Below are 21,877 nucleotides of genomic sequence, written 5' to 3'. Positions count from 1 at the left end.
AAGTTGAAGGGGGAGGGTTCTGCTCCACAGAATAACTTGGTGACCCAGTTGATGGAGACTCTGTCATCTCATAGCAGCACCTTCTGGCAGAGAGTTTTTGAGTCATTACTGCGAGAGGAAAGGGCATGGAGACTTAGACCCTGGCTTTGGTCTAGAGTAACTCCTGTCACTGTTGGTTAGTGCCCACTGACCAGAAGGAGTCAACATAATCCTGCCTCATTGCAAGAGGTCTGGTGTGACCATCTGTGTGTCCAGGAAGGGAAGGAAAACCGAATATCCGTCATACATTTCACAGTGAGAAAGAAAAAAGAATCAAAGATGTCTCCCACAAGCAAATAGGTGGAGAATAGTTCCAATAAGGCGGAGCAGGAAGGTAGCAGAAGAGAGACAGAATGTTCGGGAGAGGAGATGAGGCCTTCCATTTTGAACATTTTGAGTTTTTAGGTGCCAGAGGAATTTTCATTTGAAGATAGCCAGTAGATTGTGGAAAATTTTAAGTCTGAATCTCAAAGGAGAATTCTGCCCTGGAGATAAGACTTAGGAATCATCATCAGTACTTAAAACCAAGAGTGGAAGTACTATCCGTGAAGAGGAAGGTGTTCCATGGAGAACAGCAATGTTTTTAATGAGAGAAAACCCCACGAACAGGATAAGAAACTGTCAGAGAAAGACAAGAAGAAACCCAGAAGTGTTATTTCAGAAGAATGAAAGGAGGCAAGAGTTTCTGAGAGAAAATGATCAGCAACAGTAAACACAACTAAAAGATCCTGAGTGTTAATGGCTAAAAAAGCAAGCCCAGCTGATTTGCCAGTTAAGAAACCAGTGATGGGCCAGACTAGTGGCTCATGCCTGTAATCCTAGCACTCTGGGAGGCCGAGGTAGGTGGATTGCTTGAGCTCAGGAGTTTGAGAGCAGCCTGAGCAAGAGGGAGACCCTGTCTCTACTAAAAGTAAAAATCTAGCCCAGTATTGGGAAGGCACTTAAGTCTCTGCTATGCAGGAGACTGAGGCAAGGGGATTACTTGAGCCCAAGAGTTTGAGGTTGTTGTGAGCTGTGATGCCACAGCACTCTACCCAGGGCAGAGAGTGAGACTGTCTTGAAAAAGAAAAGAAGAGGAAAGGAAAAGAAAGGAAGGGAAGGGAAACAGTGATGATTTCAGTAGGAAGAGGTTCTTGGGAGGAGAAACACAAGCTAGGCCGAAATGATTTAGGTGGTGAGAAGAAACGGAAGAGTCAGGTTTTATTTCCAGCCTTCTTTCTCAGCCCCTGTGATTCTTTTATTTATTCAACCAACATTTAATAAGCATTTATTAGAGGGTAAATAAGACGGATGAGCTTTCTGCAAAGATTTCCCTCCAGTCAATAATGTTACGTTTCCTCCTCAGTGCTCCTGTAACATTTTGTACACCTCTTTATTTTAGCACTTTTTGCATCGTATTGTGTGTATTTATCTTTTCCTCTCCCCCTTAACAATGAGCTCTTTCTGGATAAAGACAGGGTAAAGATTTTATTGATCTGTTTATCCCCAAAGCTCATTACAGTTCCCGACATAGCAGACATCCAATAAATGTGCTTGGGTTTTCAATTAAATTATTTAATCTTCACAGCTCTGTGAGGTAGTTATTAGTCTCATTTCACAGAGGAGGCAGCTGCGACTACAGGGCTATAGGTGGCAAGTGGCAGAGCTGAGACCGGAATCCAGGCCTCAGATTCAACACCTGGTTCTATTCATCACAGAGGAGCTGCTTGGACACCTTTTTCTCCTGGGGAGATGCATTCAATTTCCTCATTATATTCAAGTTTACAAGTTAGTAGTATAATCTGAGATGCAGATAGGTCAATTGATCAAAAGTAGTCTTCCTGAACCCATAATCTTAGCTGAGCTCAGCCTACAATTGAACATGCCATAGTACATAGTATAATAACATACCATGCAATACTATACTATGTAATTATCACACAATACTGTACTACCCTGTTTCCCCGAAAATAAGACATCCTCCTAAAATAAGACCTACTTACAGGAAAGATAAGACATTCCCTGAAAATAAGACCCAGCGCATCTTTGGGAGCACACCTTAAAATAAGACACTGTCTTATTTTCGGGGAAACGGGGTATTACTATATCACACTATACTATACTATTACTATATTATATAATGCTATACTATATATATATATACATATATACACTATACCATTACTATACTATACTATCACTATATTATACTTTACTATACTATTACTATATTATGCTTTACTATACTATCACTATATTATACCATACTATATGATTACGATATTATACTATATTATCACTATATTATACTTTACTATACTATTGCTATACTATTCTATAACTATGCTATTACTATACTATTGCTATGCTATGCTATACCTGAACATACTACGCTATACTGTAGATAAATGTACTATACTGCAGATGGTCCCGGATTTGCAATGGTTCGACTTAACATTTTTTCAAGTTTACAATGATGTGAGAGGCACATGCATTCACTAGAAACCATATTTCAAGTACCCACCACTTTGTTTTTCACTTTCAGTACAGTGTTCAGTAAATTACATGGGATATTTAAAATTCAAATTGTTACAAAATAGGTTTTGTGTGAGACGATTTTGTCCACCTGTAGGGTAATGTATTCCAAAACACATTTAAGGTAGCCTGTTCTAAGCTATGCTGTTTGGTATGTCAGGTATATTAAGTGAATTTCTAGTTACAAAATTTTCAACTTATGATATAACCGTATCATAACCATATCATAACTTGCAGAGCCCAACTGTATAATGTGCTATAGCTGAATGCACTGTACTGTAGTAAGTTTAATCACATGAAATCGCTGTTTTAGGTACAGAAAAGGTCAAATATTAGCATTTTCATATGTTTTAACCCAATAGAACATAGGATGATTTTTTTCTACAGTATGAAACTAAAAGGATAAATTAGTACAATGAACTAATAAGTTTGAAACTAGGCAGTGATGTGAGGAGAAAGATTTTGGAAATAGGCCAAGGTTATTCTAAAAAGGCTTGTGACCATGTTACTTAAACTGTCTAAGACTCAGTTCCCTACTCTTTAAAATGGAGATAGTAATTTCTTCTTGATGGATATTGTAAGGATCAATGATGTACTTGTGTATGTAGAGTGACCAGCTCTAGACCTAACCCACAACAGACACACAATCAATGGCAGATATAATTATGACCACAAGGAAACATGGATGCTTCCAATACAGGTGTTTATTTAATCACCAGTATTTATCCAGGGCTTGTTCTGGAGCAGAATGAGAATTTGCTATACATATTCTCTATTTCTCAAGGTAATGCCTATTATTTGCCTCAGAATTAAATGTTTCAGTGTATGGCGTGTAAAACCAGATGGTAACCAACAGCTTCCTGCCAGGCAATACCTTTCAGCAAAAAATAATCTTTTGGGGGGAGAAGTAGACAAACAGTGGAGTTCCAAAGACAATATTTATAGGGAATTTCTCAAAGAATTCCCAGGAGCACTGACTGCTCTAAGTGTTAGACAAGTAACTTAGCCAGAATCTTACTTTTGAAAAGAAAATTGGTTACTAAAAGCGATTACTCCAAATGCATCTCAATATGAGAGAAGCCAAATCTTCATGTTCAGGGTCTTTGAATCAACTATATGTGGATTAAACCAGGTTACTTAAAAAAATACTAAAATATAACATAAGATGTCTAAAATAAAGGATTCTTCTAGTACGATTTTATTTAAAAATACATGTTCTATTAACATGAACTTCTGGAAATTGATCAACCATCTGTATAATTGAAAAGACAAAACAGAGACTCTTTGGGGAGAAAAAGTCCTTAGTATACTCTGAAGTCCCCAGTTGTACTGTTTTCATGAATGTGACTGTACATCTTCTGGATAGAATTCTTGTATGTTCTTTGCTTATGTAGATATACTGGTTATTTAATGGAGATTGGGAATGAGACACTTGACATCATAATTCTTGTACTATTTTTTCCATAGATACAAATAAAATGGGTAAGAATTTTAAAGTCAACAAACTTAAGATGTGTCAAAATGAATCCTTTATTTTCTGTAATTTTAAATTTTAGACTCTGTGGTCCAATCTAGTAACTTCCATATACTCTCTCAAACTCAGCAGTTTCTCAGACACTTCAGTTGTAAATACATAACAACACATAAACAGATTGTTTATCTTTCTTCCTGCTCTTTCCCCCCACATTGATGGTGGGTTCATCCCCACATGAGCAGGTTGGTCACTGTGCCCTAGTCCAATTGTTCTGTGTCCTCTCTGTGACACTCCTCCCCTACAGTTGATTCTAAGCTCTAGAGGTACTTACAGAAATATCTCTCCAGAAGGCGAGGGAGAGGGTGCCCACCTCTCATGCTGAGTTTGTTGGGCCCAGGGCCAGCCCCTGTTTTCAGATGTAGCTTCTCCTGTCTGGGGGCTCAGCACAAGCAAGATGAGGTTCTCACTCCGATGACGACTGGACATTTTGTGGGTGTTGACTCAGCTCCCACTCAAGGCTCTGCACTAATGATGCACCGAAGACTTCACTACTTTTTCATCCGTACCAGGAACCACCCGCTGTGTCCTTCCACTGGGGTGACTTTGAGATCTCCTCCAGGACCACAGCTTCTCTCCAGTGCATGTTCACAATCAAAGTCCCTCTGAAAGCCTCTCTCACTGCTACACACAAGGAAACTCAAAGTTACCTCTGGCATGCCATACTCTTAACAGAGCATCCTGCCCATTCTCCCTAATAGTGAAATGATCACACCTCGCTACAAGACGTGCTTCTACTCAGATCTCAACACTTTTCAGAGGCTATCCGATGCTGTACTCCTGCCCCAGAGCCCAGCTTGAAGGGGCAGAGGCAGACACAGACCTTCCCAGATTCATATCCGACTCTTCTTTCTTTTCTGCTTTTCTTCCCCCTCTTCTCTACCCTAAAGTGTCTTTAACTAGTAGATGTATTGGGGGAGTTCAAGGTGAAGAGAATTCTTCAGAAACTCTGCCTGCATGTGTAACATACTTCTACCTCACTTTCAGGCAAGTAAGTTCTAAATTAAAGAGCAAAGAATGTACCAAGAATCATTATTCAGATTTTCCAATGGTCTCTTTCCCCTGTATCTCTCCCCATCCAAGTAGTGTGTGACCACCATTTTATTGTCTAGGCCAGAGGTGGTAATAGAGAACTAGGATTATCATGAAGAAATTCTACTATGATTTAATTACAAAACAATTCTGCACCTTCCCTTCCTAAACATTCTTAGAATAAAACCTGGGTATCACTGTAGCAAACACAGCATATGATATATTTGGGCCAGGGTTTCTCAACATTGGGACTATTGACATGTTGGGTTGGATAATTCTTTTTTCTGGGCCACTTTCCTATTCAGGCCTCTACCTACTAGATACAGTAGCACCTCTCCCCAAGTGGTGATAACTAAAGATAGGCATTGCCAGATGTCCCCTGGCAGGGGAAGTCACCTGAGGTTCAGAACCACTGCTAGAGACTCATCCGGAAACAACATGTGATGGCTGGGTAACATTTCTAAGCATTTTGATGATGGATTGCTTCTAAGAAGCACTCTGTGGCTATAACTTTGCAAAATGACCTTCTTTTTAATCGTCCCTGTGAGTCAGGTAGCACAGATTATTGGCCCCATTTCCACAGATAGAAAGTTGGACGAATTCAGCCCTCCCAATCAGGTCAACGAAGTCTGTACTTTCATTTTTCCCATAAGAAAAGCGAAAATTATAATCACTGTTTTTCTTCTCAGGCCTGAGATTGAGTAATAACGACAGAACAATGCCCTTTCCTAACTGCTGTTCCCAAACTCTTCCACACTGGGGGCAGTTCTAAAGATAAATTTTATTTGCCCATCTTCCTATTTCATGGGCATCAGAAACAAAGCCTTCAACACAAATAAAATGGCAGCCAGCCACATGCTTCATCAGTGTAACTGCTGAATTACATGGGGGAAAAAATCAATTCCAACAAAACAAATAATAACCAGATAGGCTGCTCCCCCCACCCCCCATCATGCCCAGGCACAATGCAATTTTAAAAACACAGATATTAATGTCCCAAACATGCCTACCTCAGTGATCTCTGTGACACCAATCTAGCACCCGGGAATGAGCGCAGAGAAGCTGTAGAAATAAACAACTATGAACTGTCAGCTCTACAACATTCTATTCATATAAATTTCAAAAGCCAAGACATTATACCAGAACACGTGATAGTTTGTGACCTGCAGAAGTGCATGGCCTCCTAGTGGCTAAGGCTAGCCACCCTAATCCTAGAGAAGCCCCCCAAAATGGAATATTTGAAGATGGCTGAGAATTGCCAGAGAAGAGCTATTTAGCTGGAAAATAACATCCACTTTTTAGAATATACAAATCTACTTTTTTAGGTACTGGATGATTACTGCAGGTTGTGGGCCTTTCCTCTGTGAAATCCAATCTACACACTTCGCATCAGCAGGTGGGAAAGGCGGCAGAGTTAGAAGCTGAACTGAGTGGGTCTCAGTCAGTGCAATCTAAGAGTGAGTAATAAGGGATGTAAGACTAAAACACTTAGATTGTAGCTAAAAGAAAACAAGGACTAGCCAAATAAGTTAATGGAAGTGAAAGATAAACTCTGACCTGACATCTTAGTAATTTCTAATGTAATGCCTCCTATTGCTGCCGGTTATTATGATTATAATAACTGAGAGATGCCAAAAATGGGTCCTTACTGTTTATTGCACATAATTTATTTTTTTTCTTTTCAGTTTTTGCCCGGGGCTGAGTTTGAGCCCTCCACCTCTGGGATATGGAGCCCGTGTCCTACTCTATTGAGCCACAGGCACCGCCCATGCACTTAAATTTTTGTTAACTCATCTGCCTACCTAAAACAACACACGCCTGAGCTAGTGTCGTCCTCGTCAAGATGTCAGTGAAAGGATTATGACTTAGGCATTAAACATAACCAAACAGGTCATTTGTTATAGTTATTTTAGTAATCAATTAGAGTTACATGTATTTAAACATATTTCTAGCTGAAAATCTGAATATGTGACAAGGTGTATTCATCATAATTGTTCTAGCGTCATTTAACAGAAATTAATTTTTAAAATATAAAGTTGTGAGAATAAGTGAGCCAAAAAATACCTGTTAACTAAAGGAATAAAATCTATAGACCCCAGCCAGTGCCTTACTCTTAAAGATCTTGAGTGCCCTCTACAGGTTATTTTAAGAATTTTCACAGCTTTGATATTTACTTTCCCAAAATCTGTTTAAGCAATTTCTACAACATAAAAATAACATAGGGTGGCGCCCATGGCTCAAAGGAGTAGGGCGCCGACCCCATATGCTGGAGGTGATGGGTTCAAACCCAGCCCTGGCCAAAAACTGCAAAAAACAAACTAATAATAACTTAGTCAATTGTTGTTTTAAAATTACATGATTCCCACATAAAATTTTTGAAACAAAAAAATCACCTTTAATCCTAAAATCCATAGATAGCCACTATTAACTGTATTCAGGTACAATCTTGGTTATAAATACACATACATACACATTTTCCTTACATTTGTTTTCTCTTAGAAACATACTGTAAACATTCTACCATGACTGACTTAGGTTGTGTGATTATTTTGTATTTTATTTTATTTTTTATTATTACTTCATATTCTAATAGGTTTTTTAGAATTATATTTTATTGTCAAATCCCCATTCTTTTATCATGAGAATTTCTTAGTGAAAAGTAGCCCTCACACATGCCAAAAGAAAGAATAATAATTTAAATAAAACAAAATAAAATTTAATAACCACACAAGGGTGGGCTCATAATCAATAAAATAGGATGTAAATGACTCTTCAAAATAAAAATCTAAAAGATAATATGAATACTTACCTATATTTAAGACATAAGGTGGTCATAAAAATTAAATTAAATAACTGAGATTATCCAGATGATTAATCTAGGGTTTCAGGCCAAGAATAACACTGCAAAAGCAATAAAGTTAAGGTAGTATTGTACTATATTAGCTTATAATCGCCTTCATTTCTATTTTACATGTTCATGGCATTATTATACTTATCCTTAAAAGGTAATTTATACTTTAGAAAATAAAGGCATGTTGTCCATCTAAAGTGCTTATCAAAATCAGAAATGACTTCCTTCTCTAGGTGAGGCCTGACTTTGTTTTTTCTTCTTTTAGATATAACAATGATGTATATCTTTAAGGATGCCAAACAGATCAGATATTCTTAACACTCAATTATAAAACAATCTTGAACGACGTTTCAGTATTGATACGCTCCTTTAGATTCTGTTCATGGGGTTAATTCTTTTCCATGTTTCCAAGTGACTTTTTGGAGAATACAGGCAAACAAGGACTTGGCCCACAATCAACCAGCTGTTTCAAAGTGGTAAGGGGGTTCGGTTTTTCTTCTTAAACACAGCAGAAATTCCTAGCAGAGGTGACATCCAATCACAATAACACACGGCCTCATCTGAGGTGACCTGAACAGACAAGGCCCTACCCATTTTGTAACAATATTACATAAAAGTTTGTACCAATTTCAAAAGAGATTTCTTACAAATTTTGCCAAGGAGTATGTTTTATTTGGTTGCAGTACTGTGCAACCTTTGAGAAGATTGTACCTAGATTGGGTGGAAATTAAGAGCAATAGTAAATAGTCATAATTTATTTCTGCCTTTCTCTCAAGTAATTTTTTAAGGAAGGGGGTAGTGCAAGGAGTAGATATGTTTGTTCAATATAGAGACAATATAAAAGAGTTTCGAGCCTATGAAAGAACATTTGTCTCTAGGTACCCAGAGAAATCTTCTCCGTGATGGTTAATATACATTGAGAACTTGGAACTGCTCTTACTCACAACACTGTAGACACCAAACATGCGGGTATTCTCACACCAACAAAATTCTCCTACACTCTGGGGCGGCGCCTGTGGCTCAGTCAGTACGGCGCCGGCCCCATTTACCGAGGGTGGTGGGTTCAAACCCAGCCCCGGCCAAATTGCAACCAAAAAACAGCCGGGCGTCGTGGCGGGCACCTGTAGTCCCAGCTACTTGGGAGGCTGAGGCAAGAGAATCGCTTAAGCCCATGAGTTGGAGGTTGCTGTGAGCTGTGTGAGGCCACGGCACTCTACCGAGGGCCATAAAGTGAGACTCTGTCTCTACAAAAAAAAAAAAAAAAAATTCTCCTACACTCTGGACACCAATGGTGTGTCTTACAATTCAGTTCAATTCTGACACTACCCATAATCAGCATCGAACTCTGAGTTCAAGGGCTGAGTCCCACAGACTGCCCTTCCTTCAGATGCCTGTCACAAATACTGAGTCCCCAGGTTAGCCACACCTCTGTCCAACGTGGCTGCAAATCCAGGGTTCTCACAACCCCCCAGGTTCTATAATATGCTAAAATGGCTCACAGGAAAATAGTCTACTTACTACTGCTGGTTTATACAACTCAGGGATAGCTAGATGGAAGTGGTGCTTAGGGCAGATAGGGCTGGGGAGCTGAGACGTGGAGCTTCCACGCCCTCTCCAAGGATGTCACCCCTTCCAGCATCAGGATGTGTTCACCATCCCAGAAGCCCTTCAAACATTCAGAGGGTTTTATGGAAGTTTCATCACACAGGTATAATGGATCATTAACTCAGTCTCCAGCCCCTCTCTGCTCTCTGGAGTTTGGGGAGTGAGCTTCAGGCTTCTAATTGAGATTTGGTTTTTTTGACAACTAGCCCCCATCCTGATGCCATGTAAGGGCTCACCAGAATCTCATCATTAGACAAAAAATGCTCCTGTCACCCTGGAGATTGCAAGGGATTTAGGAGTTCCGTGTCAGTAACAAAGGACAAAAAGCAAATATTTATTTACTATGCCACAGAAATAGGCAAGGATTTTTCTCTGACACATATTAATAAAATGTTTCCACCTTTGACTATGAAGAAAAGTAAAAAGTAGGTGGCTAGCAGCTATTTGTTTTGACAAAATGTTGATAATAAGCATCTTATGATAAACAATATAATAAGATTTTAGCATTTTCAGGTGTCATTACCTTTCATTTCACTTAAGATTTTGGCCATAGAGCAACACTAATTCTGACCTTTGACGAATAATTTCCCTAATACATATCTACCTATGTAAATCAATGCAATATGGATCCACTAACATTTATTAAAGAAAAATGGGCATGACAATGGGAAGGTCATTATCATAACCATATGGACACTAGTATACCACATGGTGACTGCTGTTGAAAGAGTGGAATACACCATTCCCTTGTTTCTGAAGGTAGAAGTAGATTCTGTGGACCTGTAGGCTTATGAGATTGATTCATTCTGGGCAAGATTCTGTCTGTAAAGGGGAATTAGTAATCCGTGAGAGCAGCCTGATTTCACTAAACGGAAAGCAAAACAGATCTATTTGATAGGGCTACAAAACCAGTAAGTCAAGGAAATATGATAAATATAGAAATGCAGACTTGGGGCTAAAACAATTAGGCAAATATTAAATGAATAAATGATGGTGTCACCTCACAAAGTGCTGATTAAAGACTTTTGTTATCAGCCCGGAGGAATATTTACAGAAAAGTGTTACAAGGCTCCTGCCTTGTCTCTGTCATTCCACATTTGTCTCAATCAAGGGAATAATGACAAAGGGCATTTTTTACAAATTTGAAGATAACATGAAACTAAGAGGGTGAGCAAATGAGAATTAAAGCACGCATGTGCCCATGGACATTCACACACACACACACAAAAAAAAAAAAAAATCAAAGGAAAAAACTCAACAGGCTAAAAAAGTATGTGAAATTAAACTTGATCAAATTAAATGGAGACAATATTATATCTTATACTTAAGTCTGAAAGAAAATAAAAATTATGTGATTATGGACAAAGCTAATTTGAACTTGTGCTGCTTTCGTGAAAGACCACTGACTAGAATGAGAAAAGTCCCAATCTTTGCTGGCCAACCAGCCTGTGAGTTGGACAGGCATGGGATAAAGCATGTGGGGGTCTCATCCATAGGCCGTAAAAATGGTAGAGGAGGTCGGAAGAGGGCGTGCAGAGGCTCAGCCCCGGAGAAGCACAGATGGCCAAAGATACACTGGTCTCATGCAGTTCAATGTGGCAGGCAGATTCATCTTGAGAAGTTCCAGGTGACTGGCCAATTAGAAAGCAGGAATGGCCACAATCAGTTCCCACCCATATGAAATTTAGAAGTAGCCAGATATAGTCCAAATACATAAAGTTTAGATGGAGATCTTGGTCATTGCACTAGAGCAATGGTGTCTGGGGTTCAGCCAAGCCATTTAGCCATCAGACGCTATAAGCAAAATGTCTACATACTAAAAGTTTTCAAGTGTCATAACCAAATTACTAGCTCCAAAATGCATAAAGAATGCTACAATATTAAAACTAATGTAATATGTTAACAAGTCAGCTGCAGTCCAATGTGCTATAATGATGTGTAAATTACATTTAATATGGAGTATGAATACATTTTAACATATTTGATATAATGCCTGGGTCTAAAAGCCATTACACAGGTGTGATCTAGTACAGACAGGGATTAATGGACTAGGCAGTGTAAATAGTCAGATAGGAGGAAACAAGACTCTTAGAAAAGTCATTCTGGGGATTTACATATTGGCCCAACATGGCGTGAGTGGAATAGAGAGAAGCCTGAATATCCTGACCTTGTTTCTGGTGCGTTAGGTCCAGAAAACATGACTGCACTCTCAGATCTCAAACTGGAGGAATGTGAGGAGTGGCTCTCCAACCTGGGCCGAATTAACCTTGGGGGCAGATCCCCATACACGGAAATGAGACAGACAAGCCCAAGAGAGGCAGAAGAAACAAGGCGGACAGGGCTGCCTCCACGTCTGGGACCCTGTACTTTGAGGGGCATATAAGCAACCTGGAAAATAATGAGCAGGAAAACGGCTGTGCTCAAAGACTGAGTAAGGACCAGAGCCTGGAGAAAAACTTCAGAAAGGAAGCGTGAGAGGTGTCTTCAAAATTGGAAGATGCTATTATATAGAAGAAGTATTGGGTTTGTTTTCTATTCGCCCAAGGGGTGAGCAAGGATTTGATGGTGGATGATCTCTGAGAAGATGAATTTTCAGTTATTACAAGGACATATTTTCTAATGATTCTCTAAAAACCTGGTAAACTAGTGATTTGCTTGAGAAAATAGTGAGACGGCTATCCTTAGGGAGCAGACGGCCAAATAGTAGGCTGCTAGTATCCAACAGTAAGTGAGTTGTGTAGCTTTGCATTTAACCATGAGAATGTATTTAAAATCTGGCTTCTATGGCTTACTTGTGGCTGCTTGGAATATCATGGAGATACAAAGACGAATGCAAAAGGAATCCAAAGCAGCCTTTTGAATAATTACAGCAGATCTAGAGCCCCTGCAACATTAGACCCATTTGGCTTTCTTATCTTACGAAGTCAAAAGCTACAGGTGAATCCGGCCCCCAATTGAAACAGGAACACTGGGTTTGAGCTGTAAATAGTGTTTCTTTGCACGGAGACTCTCTAGACACTTGGTTAGATCTCCCGCCTTCAAAAACACTTCAGGGCAAACATTCCATGCCGAGAACTAAAAGCAAAGCGCGTGCAGTCCAGCTTAGGAGCGGACGGAGGCGCCCGGCAAGAACCTGCGGGGGGTGGGGGGGAGAAAGAGAGAGGGGAGAGAGAGAGAGAGGGAGAGAGAGGGGGGAGAGAGAGAGAGGGAGAGAGAAGAGAGGGGGGAGAGAGAGAGGGGGAGAGAAGAGAGGGAGAGAAGAGAGAGAGACAGGAGAGAGAGGAGAGAGAGAGAGGAGAGAGAGAGAGAGGAGAGAGAGGGAGAGAGAGAGGGGAGAGAGGGGGGGGAGAGAGAGAGAGGAGAGAGAGAGAGAGGAGAGAGAGAGGGGAGAGAGAGAGAGGAGAGAGAAGAGAGGGAGAGAAGAGAGAGAGAGGGGGAGAGAGAGGGGAGAGAGAGAGAGGAGAGAGAGAGGGGGAGAGAGAGGGAGAGAGAGAGAGAGGAGAGAGAGGGGGGAGAGAGAGAGAGGGAGAGAGAAGAGAGGGGGGAGAGAGAGAGGGGGAGAGAAGAGAGGGAGAGAAGAGAGAGAGACAGGAGAGAGAGAGAGAGGAGAGAGAGAGAGAGGAGAGAGAGGGAGAGAGAGAGGGGAGAGAGAGAGAGAGGGAGAGAGAGGGGAGAGAGAGAGAGAGGGGGAGAGAGAGGGAGAGAGAGAGGAGAGAGAGAGACGAGAGAGAGGAGAGACAGAGAGAGAATAACCTTCTGGGGGGGAGAGAGAGAGGAGAGAGAGGGGGAGAGAGAGGGGAGAGAGAGAGACGAGAGAGAGAGACAGAGGAGAGAGAGAGAGGAGAAGAGAGAGAGAGGGGGAGAGAGAGGGAGAGAGAGAGGAGAGAGAGAGACGAGAGAGAGGAGAGACAGAGAGAGAATAACTTTCTGGGGGGGGAGAGAGAGAGGAGAGAGGGGGAGAGAGAGGGGAGAGAGAGAGACGAGAGAGAGAGACAGAGGAGAGAGAGAGAGGAGAAGAGAGAGAGAGAGAGAAGAGAGGAGAGAGAGACAGAGGAGAGAGAGAGACGAGAGAGAGGAGAGACAGAGAGAGAATAACCTTCTGGGGGGGGAGAGAGAGAGGAGAGAGAGGGAGAGAGGGGGGGGAGAGAGAGAGGAGAGAGAGAGACAGAGGAGAGACAGAGAGGAGAAGAGAGAGAGAAGAGAGGAGAGAGAGACAGAGGAGAGAGAGAGACGAGAGAGAGGAGAGACAGAGAGAGAATAACCTTCTGGGGGGGGGGAGAGAGAGAGAGACCGACCTCCCCAGGATGTGGGACGGGAGCAAAGGGTGTGAACATCAGACCACGTCAGACAAGAAGACAGCTTCAAACGTGGACTGTTGAGTCTTAGCTCTTTAAAGGCCTTAAAAAAAATAAACTAAATACTTACTTTGATTCCATCTTTCTTTGTGAAAAGCTCACCTTTTGTGCCATCTTTCTAAATGGATGTTACTGAGGCATCTTTCATCACATAAAACAGGTCCACATGGGAGAAATTTCTCCCAGGCCTGGAGTCAGCACTTCCCTTTCTTCCAAGCCAATCTGCTAGTTTCCATCTCATGGGCATCGTAAACCCTTTAACTGATGTGATTTTGTGTTACTTTATAGACAGCAATTCTACGTCTCTGAGGAGAGACGGGTCAGGAGGATCCTGAAAGCTCATTTGCTCTTCCCTGGCAGAAGGCAGACTCAGTAGATCTAACTCAACAGAAGCCAGGCTGGCCCTCTGCGGAGTCTCCAAGGCTCCCCCTTTCCGACCAGGTTGCTTCCTCACCTGGGACCTTCCTTTGTCACAGACTCACACAGTCACACAAATGTCCACCCAATTGTATAAAAATGTAAAATGTACAGTAAGACTAGTTCCCTCTCTCCTGGAACCTTGGCCACAACACACCCAGGCTACCTCTGAGGAGTCCAAGCTGCGGGGTGGTGAGAATTTGGGAAATGATGATCTTACCAGTTCCCCGCTCATGGACTTCTCCTGAGTAAACCCCACGCTGTAGCTTCCAGAGGTATGTGTCTAAAATCTCATTGCTCATGTGGAGAACACATATATAGGACTCTACCATTTTCTTGTTTATAATTTAACTTTTTGATTATTAATTTACTCACATTATTCAAAAATTTAAAACTAGGGAAAGTATATAGTAAAAATTTTCCCTCTCATCTCTGTGGCCAACTGCCTAGTCTCCCAGAGAGGGGATCATTTCTACTCGCTTGTTATCTGTCTCTCCAAAAGTTCTTATAAATAGACACACATTTGCAAATATGTTTTGGCTTTTCTCACGTTTTGCACATATATATTAGCATGTTGTAACACTTTTGGTCTAACCTTGGGTTATTTCATTTTATTTCAGGTTCATGTGAAGGTACAAATAACCAGGTCACATATTTGAATTTGTTAGGTAGAGTCCCTATTGTAGTTGTGTCCTGCACCCAAAATGTGTACCATCTACCCCCACATTATGCCTATTAACTGAGAGTACCCCAAGCCTCCCCCTTTCCATTCTCTTCGTTCCCCTCCCCCCAACTTGAATTGAAATGAGTTTTTCTCCTAATTCTCCATGAATCAGATCCCCTACTGGCTTCATGTTCGTATTGAGTACATTGGATATTTACTTTTCCATTCTTCTGATACTTTACTGAGAAGAATGTGTTTCAACTCCATCCAGGTTAATACAAAAGACGTATGGATTTGGGGAGTTTTCTATATTATATGCAAGAACTTCCTCATTCTTTTTTATTCTTTTTAACGGTCCATTAATGTGCTATAATTTAGTTGACCATTCCTCTATTGGGATATGTTCATGTCATTTGCAATATTTTGCTATTAGAGCAGTGACTTAATGAATTATCCTGTACATGCATCGTTCATAATTGTGCAATTCAATCTATAGGACAAATTTCTGGAACAGGAATTGCTTGGTCAAAGGGTATAGACATTTATACTTCTGATAGCTAAAGCCAAACTGTATTCCACATGGGTTATACCAAATTACACCCCCACCAGCATGATGAGAGCACCTGCCTCTCTGCGTGCTAAGCAACCACACATGTTGTCACTTTCTGGGGTTTTGTTAAGTAATGGGGCAAAAAAAGATCTATCTTTATATAGTTTTAATTTCAATTTTAATTTCTCTTATGATTGAAGGTGGGCATTTTTACTTTTCAACTCTCCTTTTATCATTTTGTCATTAGGTTTTTGGTTTTTCTTCTTCTTCTTTTTTTTTTTTTTTTCAGTTTGTGGAGTATTTTTATATAGGTGTCCTAACAGTTACCATACATACAAAAATTATAACAACAGGTATCTTGGAACATGTTCACCAAGAGTAGAAGACAAGACTTCGTGTGTGTGTGTGTATAGAAAGCAGTCACTAACACATAGAGAATTATTGTAAATATTTTGTAAAATTTTATAATTAATATTTTATAAGTAAAAGTACATTTAACTACAATTTCCCATTTTTGCTTTGTATGGTAACTTTGGGGATAGCCCGTATACTAAGAAAACTGGCTCTTATCTGCCATGTATACTGCAAGTATTTTTGTTTCTTATTTTCTTTTGACTCTATTTATGGTGTTTTGGGGCATACTTCCAAATCTATCAGTTTTAAGATTTCTGAATTATTTGTCATAATTAGAAGGGCCTCCTCCATGCAAGAATATAACAGAATGCTCTCGTGTTTCTAGGTAGAGTCCCTATTGTAGTTGTGTCCCATGGGTATCTGAGGTTCACAGCAGTATATGGCATGAAATAGATGAGGACCAAACTACTTTTCCGAGTAGTTCCCAATTTTTCCAAATGATTTACTGAACCTTCTTTTTCCCAATCATTTGAGGTGTCATTTTTTTCATACACTAAATTTTCCTATATATTTGGCTTAATTTTGAGTTTTCTCTTTGTCTATAATTGCACTAAGATCACGTTGTTGCAAATATGAAGGCTGGTAGGGCCAGTTGTTCCATATTTCTCTCATTTTCTACAGTTTTCTTGGATTTTCATGACTTCCTTTGACTTTAAAATCATTTTGCCTCATTCCCAAAATAAACACCAATCCCCATTGGTGTCACTCGACTTAGGCAATCACATTGAATTGTGAAGGATGTGATGTCATCTTCTTGTTCAAAACTAGGATGCGACTTTTCATTTGTTCCAGGCTTCTTTGGTGCCCTTCACGTGTGTTTTAAGTGATACTGTCCATGTCTCTGTTTATTGTTAGATATTTTTGTCTATTGTAAAGGGGACTTTCTATCCATTATGTAAGTTATTTTTGTGTATGAAAGCTATCAACTTCTGTCTGGTCATTTCATACACCATTACTCTACCAAATTCTTATTGTTTGTAATAGTTATTCAGATGATTCTTTGGGTATACAATTCTTTGGGTATATGATTCTTTACTGGGTATACAATTACATAAGTTGCAAATTCTGAGGCTTTACCAGCAGCTTTCCAACCTGACCTCAATTTCTTTCTCTCCTCTTATGCATTGGTCAGTATTTCCTGAACAATGCTAAATGAAAACAATGATAGTGGACACTCTTAACTTGTTCTTAATTTTCATGAGGAATGTTCTATTGCTTCTGCAATAAGCATCATGCTCACTTTGGGACTGAGATAGACATATATTATCATGTTGAAGAAGTATCTATTCATATTCATCGAGAAATGTTTGCTTCATTAAAAGACAGAAGGGCTGTTGAATATTAATTATCAAATACCTTTTCAGATCTGTGTAAATAATCACTTTTTTCTGCTTAGATCTGTTAATGTGACGAATATTGCTAGATTTTCTAGTATTATATTATTTACACTCAGAATAAACCTCATTAGTTATGCTTTATTATTTAAAGTACTGCTGGATTTTGTTTGCTAATATGTTCTGCTTCTTTTATGAAAACAATTCAGAAATTTTTATTCTCAGTCTATACATTGAAACTGTTTAAGTAGCAGTAGCATTATCAGCTGTCAGATGTCTATTTGTAAAGGGCGAAATCAAGCTGCTTTGGTTTTCCATCTCTCCTGGTTTGGACATTAAACATTCTTCTGTTTTTCCATGAAAATATTAACCATTTCATTCAGATTTTCAAATTCACTGGAACAGAGTTGAGCAGTGTTATGATTCTTCACAGTCCCCTTTGTAAGGTGAATTCACTTATCTGCCTTGATTCACTTGTTGGATTGGAGTCTTCTGGAGAGTAGTTTCCTCAAACAGGTACCTGGGTCATATGTTCTCTGGATCTTTCTATATTTTCTCTAGAAAGAAGGGTATTTGGGCAGGGAATTGTACTCTTGGGTCTTAGAGTTGTTGTCCTTTATGCTGATGTTTTAGAGGTTCTGTAGATATTATGCCATAGTTTTTTTATTTTCCAGAATAGCTCATAAAATGTCCAATAGTTTTTCCTTTGGAAATACCTTATACTCCTTATACAACTTGGACCATACCTAAACAAATGTAAACAATGTAACCTAATGATTTGTACCTTCATTTTAATCTAAAATTTAAAAAAGTAAATACCTTATACTTTCTGTCATGAAGATTGCCAGATTATTCTTATACTCTTATAATTCAAGAATAATATCAGGGTGACCTGACAATTGGCAAAATAGTTTATTTACTAAGCACAGGGAAATCTGTGTTTTCTTTTTGTTTTTTATGGCCCCTTCTCCATATATGTCTCTTCTTTCAAAAATGCCTTCTGTTCATATATTAGATTTCCTACGCGAGTCTGTCAAGCTTTTGTAGTTTCTTCATGCTTTCCAAATCACTGTGAGTTCATTCTTTTCTGAAGAATGGCCATCTTCTCTTCAATTATCTGACACACATTTTTATTCCGGATGTTCCGCTTGTCTTTCTTCTCTAGGGCTACTGGGTTCCTTACATATATTGGTTTTTCTTGCATGTCCCTCGGAGTTTGGGCCCAACTGCCAGCGCACCTTAAATGCAAAGAAAGTTCTGGGTGGAAAGCATGGTGAGCTCCAGGCAGGTTGCCATCCCCTGATGTGTCAGGAGTCTCTCTCTCACTCTCTCTCTCTCGCTCTCTCTCTCTCCCAGTCCACCTTTTCAACTCTCCCATATCCTCTTAAGGGACTAAGATTCCTCTGACAGTCACACAGGAGGCAGCACCCTTTCCTTATTTAGAAAGCCCAAGACCCATTGCACCCGGCTCTCTCCTCACTGTCGCTGCTCTAATCCCCACGCAAGGACTCCATGCTGCTATTGCCCAGTTCTCACTGGTCGCTGAGGGGGAAAACGTCCCATGATGCCACTGTCCACTGGGTCTAGACAGGGCTGGGACATCACATTCCCCAGATGCCAGTTCCTGCTGGGCTTAGAAGAGGAAATGCACGGGCTGAATTAGAAATGAGAGAGAGAGCATCAAGTTGAGTTAGTTGCCACTATCTATTTCTCTTCAGAAAGGAAATGTGGGTTCTAGTTACCATGAATGGTGTCCATGGTCACCTGAAATTGACATTCAATTCTGTCTATCCATCTATCTAGATCTGCATTTTCCTGTGGAGTTTGCTCATAGATTTGTATCAGATTTTCGAAGAGAGGTTTAGAATCACAGTCTCACAGAATCATCCCCAATATGCCAATTAGTCTCAGGTTGTTCTAAGTCCAATAAGTAAAAAGGGTCTCACACTCTTTCAGACATCAGTAATCATAGCTACAAGTAAACGTCTTCTGTTTCCTGGTCTACACTTGCATCATCATAGAATGAGTTACTGGATAAAGAAGACAGCCCCCTAAAGAGAGGACAAGAAGACATGGAAGGATATAGTTGAAAAAGAAATAAAATAAACTGAAACATATTACAATAATGGCCTCCATAGGGTGGCAAAGGGTAACAAATGTAAGACTGTTGTGAGTTCAGTAAGTTCAGAGATAAGAAATCAAAAAAGAGCTTTTGGAAGAGAAGTTAAAAAACTTTAAATCAGTAAAAACACCTTTGTTTCCCCTCCAAAGGAGAAGGAAGAATAGCTTAAAATGTCTTACATTCTTGAAGTAACAAGTTGATGGTGACCCCTTGGCACTTGGCATTCAACTTCCAAATTTCAAATATGTGTCATTATTTTTTAGCTCTTGAAAAGATGTTCCTGGACTTAATCAAAAGGCCAGCATAATGTCTACTACAAAGAGCTTATGTGGTTACCTTTGAAACACAAGCCCTAGTAATTCTGACGGAAAAAAAAGATTGGATGCTTTTTTATTTGAAGTGAATATAAAGAGATAATAAACTTAAAAAGATCTTCTTTGTCTGTAGTTGACAGAAAGGAGAAAATATGATTTTAATTATGCCTTAAATTATTTTTTTTTAATTTCAGAAAATTACAGGGTATGCACATTTTAGATACATAAGTTTGCTTGTATAAGTTTTAAGTCAAAGTTATAAGTGTATGCACCTTGAATTTTTTTTAGATCTTTAAATATATCCATTTATTCTTTTTGTGCAAGTTATTCAAACATGACTACAACCCAGCTACACCACTGGCAAGTGGGAACAGAGTGAACAAGAAAGTCACCAGGCTGTCGACATAGGCCCTTCCTGCTGGAGAGCTGAGGGTAGAACCATCCACAGTGCTCTACTCATTCCCCTGAAATTAACAGAAGCTCACCCTCCTAAGTATAAAGATATCAAAGTATTACCAAAAATTTCTATAATCGTAAAATTTCACCTATATATTAGCTTTAATAATATTAGCTATAATCAAAGGTTATGAATAGAAGCCTGCCTAATTTTCTAAAATAAATGTGCATTTCTTTTTAAAGTGTGTTGATCGTCAATATGGGTATATAAAAATTTGGTCTTTCATTATGCTTCATCACTTTACCCCTTCTGCTTCCATTTTGACAAATATGTGCTCAATTATTATTGCTTGCTGTTGTTGTTGCTCTTGTTAAATACCGCATAGCCAAAATCTAAGTCCAGATACGTGGAATCCAGCCATCCCTCATTTAACCAAAGAGTGAGTGCTGGTAGACACAGTGGGAAGGAGGATGCAGCGGTGATATCAGCCACAGCCACGTCCACCCAAGCCAGAGGCACCTGACTTCTCAGTGCAGCCACTACCCCATCCCCAGAGCACCTGACTTCTCAGTGCAGCCACTACCCCATCCCCAGAGCACCTGACTTCTCAGTGCAGCCACTACCCCATCCCCAGAGCACCTGACTTCTCAGTGCAGCCACTACCCCATCCCCAGAGCTCCTGACTTCTCAGTGCAGCCACTACCCCATCCCCAGAAAGGGCCCTCCACATGTGACCTACACGCGTCCCAATTTAAGGCATTGCTACCTTGCCATTTCCTCCTGGGGATTTTCCCTGCGGCTCCCCATCTTCAAAATGAATTTCTGAGCTCTATTTATGCTGTGTTTCTCTGTTTCAGATGGCTATACCACGGACGACATTGAGTTTTACTGGAACGGAGGAGAGGGGGCAGTAACTGGTGTGAATAAAATTGAACTTCCTCAGTTTTCAATTGTTGACTACAAGATGGTGTCCAAGAAGGTGGAGTTCACAACAGGTGAGGGTGCTTCCCCCGCGTGAACCAAGGTGCTATGAGAAGGAAGAAGATGGTTCTAATCAAACGATGATCTGATTGTCTTTTTTTTTTTTCCTTTTTCAACTCAGGGGCATATCCACGACTGTCGCTAAGTTTTCGTCTGAAGAGAAATATTGGTTACTTTATTTTGCAAACCTACATGCCTTCTACACTGATTACAATTTTGTCTTGGGTGTCATTTTGGATCAACTATGATGCATCTGCAGCCAGAGTCGCACTAGGTAATGCATTCCCAGCACTGCACAAAGCTAATGGGCTTGACTTTCAAACTAATAACCAATATTAGGAATTACAGGCCAGGGCTCTCATATAGCGAGGCAAAGAATTAGATTGCCAAAAAGTCCTGGAATATAAAACATCTAAGTATAAGCATGTTTCCAATAAATGTTTTATAATGTACTATCTTTTTAGCATTTTACCAAAATAAAAAAGAATCTTAGAGTACAGTTAGTTCAAGTATTTCATGGGATTTTAAATTCTCATAACACTAACTTTTGTCAACTAATTTTTGTGATGATTTCCTCTTTGAACTCTGTTTTTGACAGTAGGGGACATTTATAATGTTTTCTTTTCAAATGGATTTTGAGAAAGCTAAACTGACTATTAACAGGCTATACCAATGTTTGGGAAATATATTTTGAATATTATTAGTAACTAAAGTTAAACTATGTTAAGCTGAGTCCCATTTTTTAATTTTTTTTATT

At 39.7% G+C, this 21,877-nt stretch overlaps 1 protein-coding gene across 1 annotated transcript in view; it reads left to right on the top strand.

The window, feature by feature from the left end:
* The window catches only part of GABRB1 (gamma-aminobutyric acid type A receptor subunit beta1), a 499,704-nt gene that overhangs the window by 454,583 nt on the left and 23,244 nt on the right, over nt 1-21,877 (top strand). The window contains exons 6-7 of the mRNA XM_053578133.1: nt 20,997-21,134; nt 21,242-21,394. Coding sequence (XP_053434108.1) covers nt 20,997-21,134; nt 21,242-21,394 — 291 coding nt within the window. The remainder of the gene's footprint in view (nt 1-20,996; nt 21,135-21,241; nt 21,395-21,877) is intronic.

This window comes from Nycticebus coucang, chromosome 23, assembly GCF_027406575.1.
Source record: "Nycticebus coucang isolate mNycCou1 chromosome 23, mNycCou1.pri, whole genome shotgun sequence".
Lineage (NCBI taxonomy): Eukaryota > Metazoa > Chordata > Mammalia > Primates > Lorisidae > Nycticebus > Nycticebus coucang.
The sequence above is the reverse complement of the archived record's forward strand: the minus strand, read 5'-3'. Positions and strand labels throughout refer to the sequence as shown.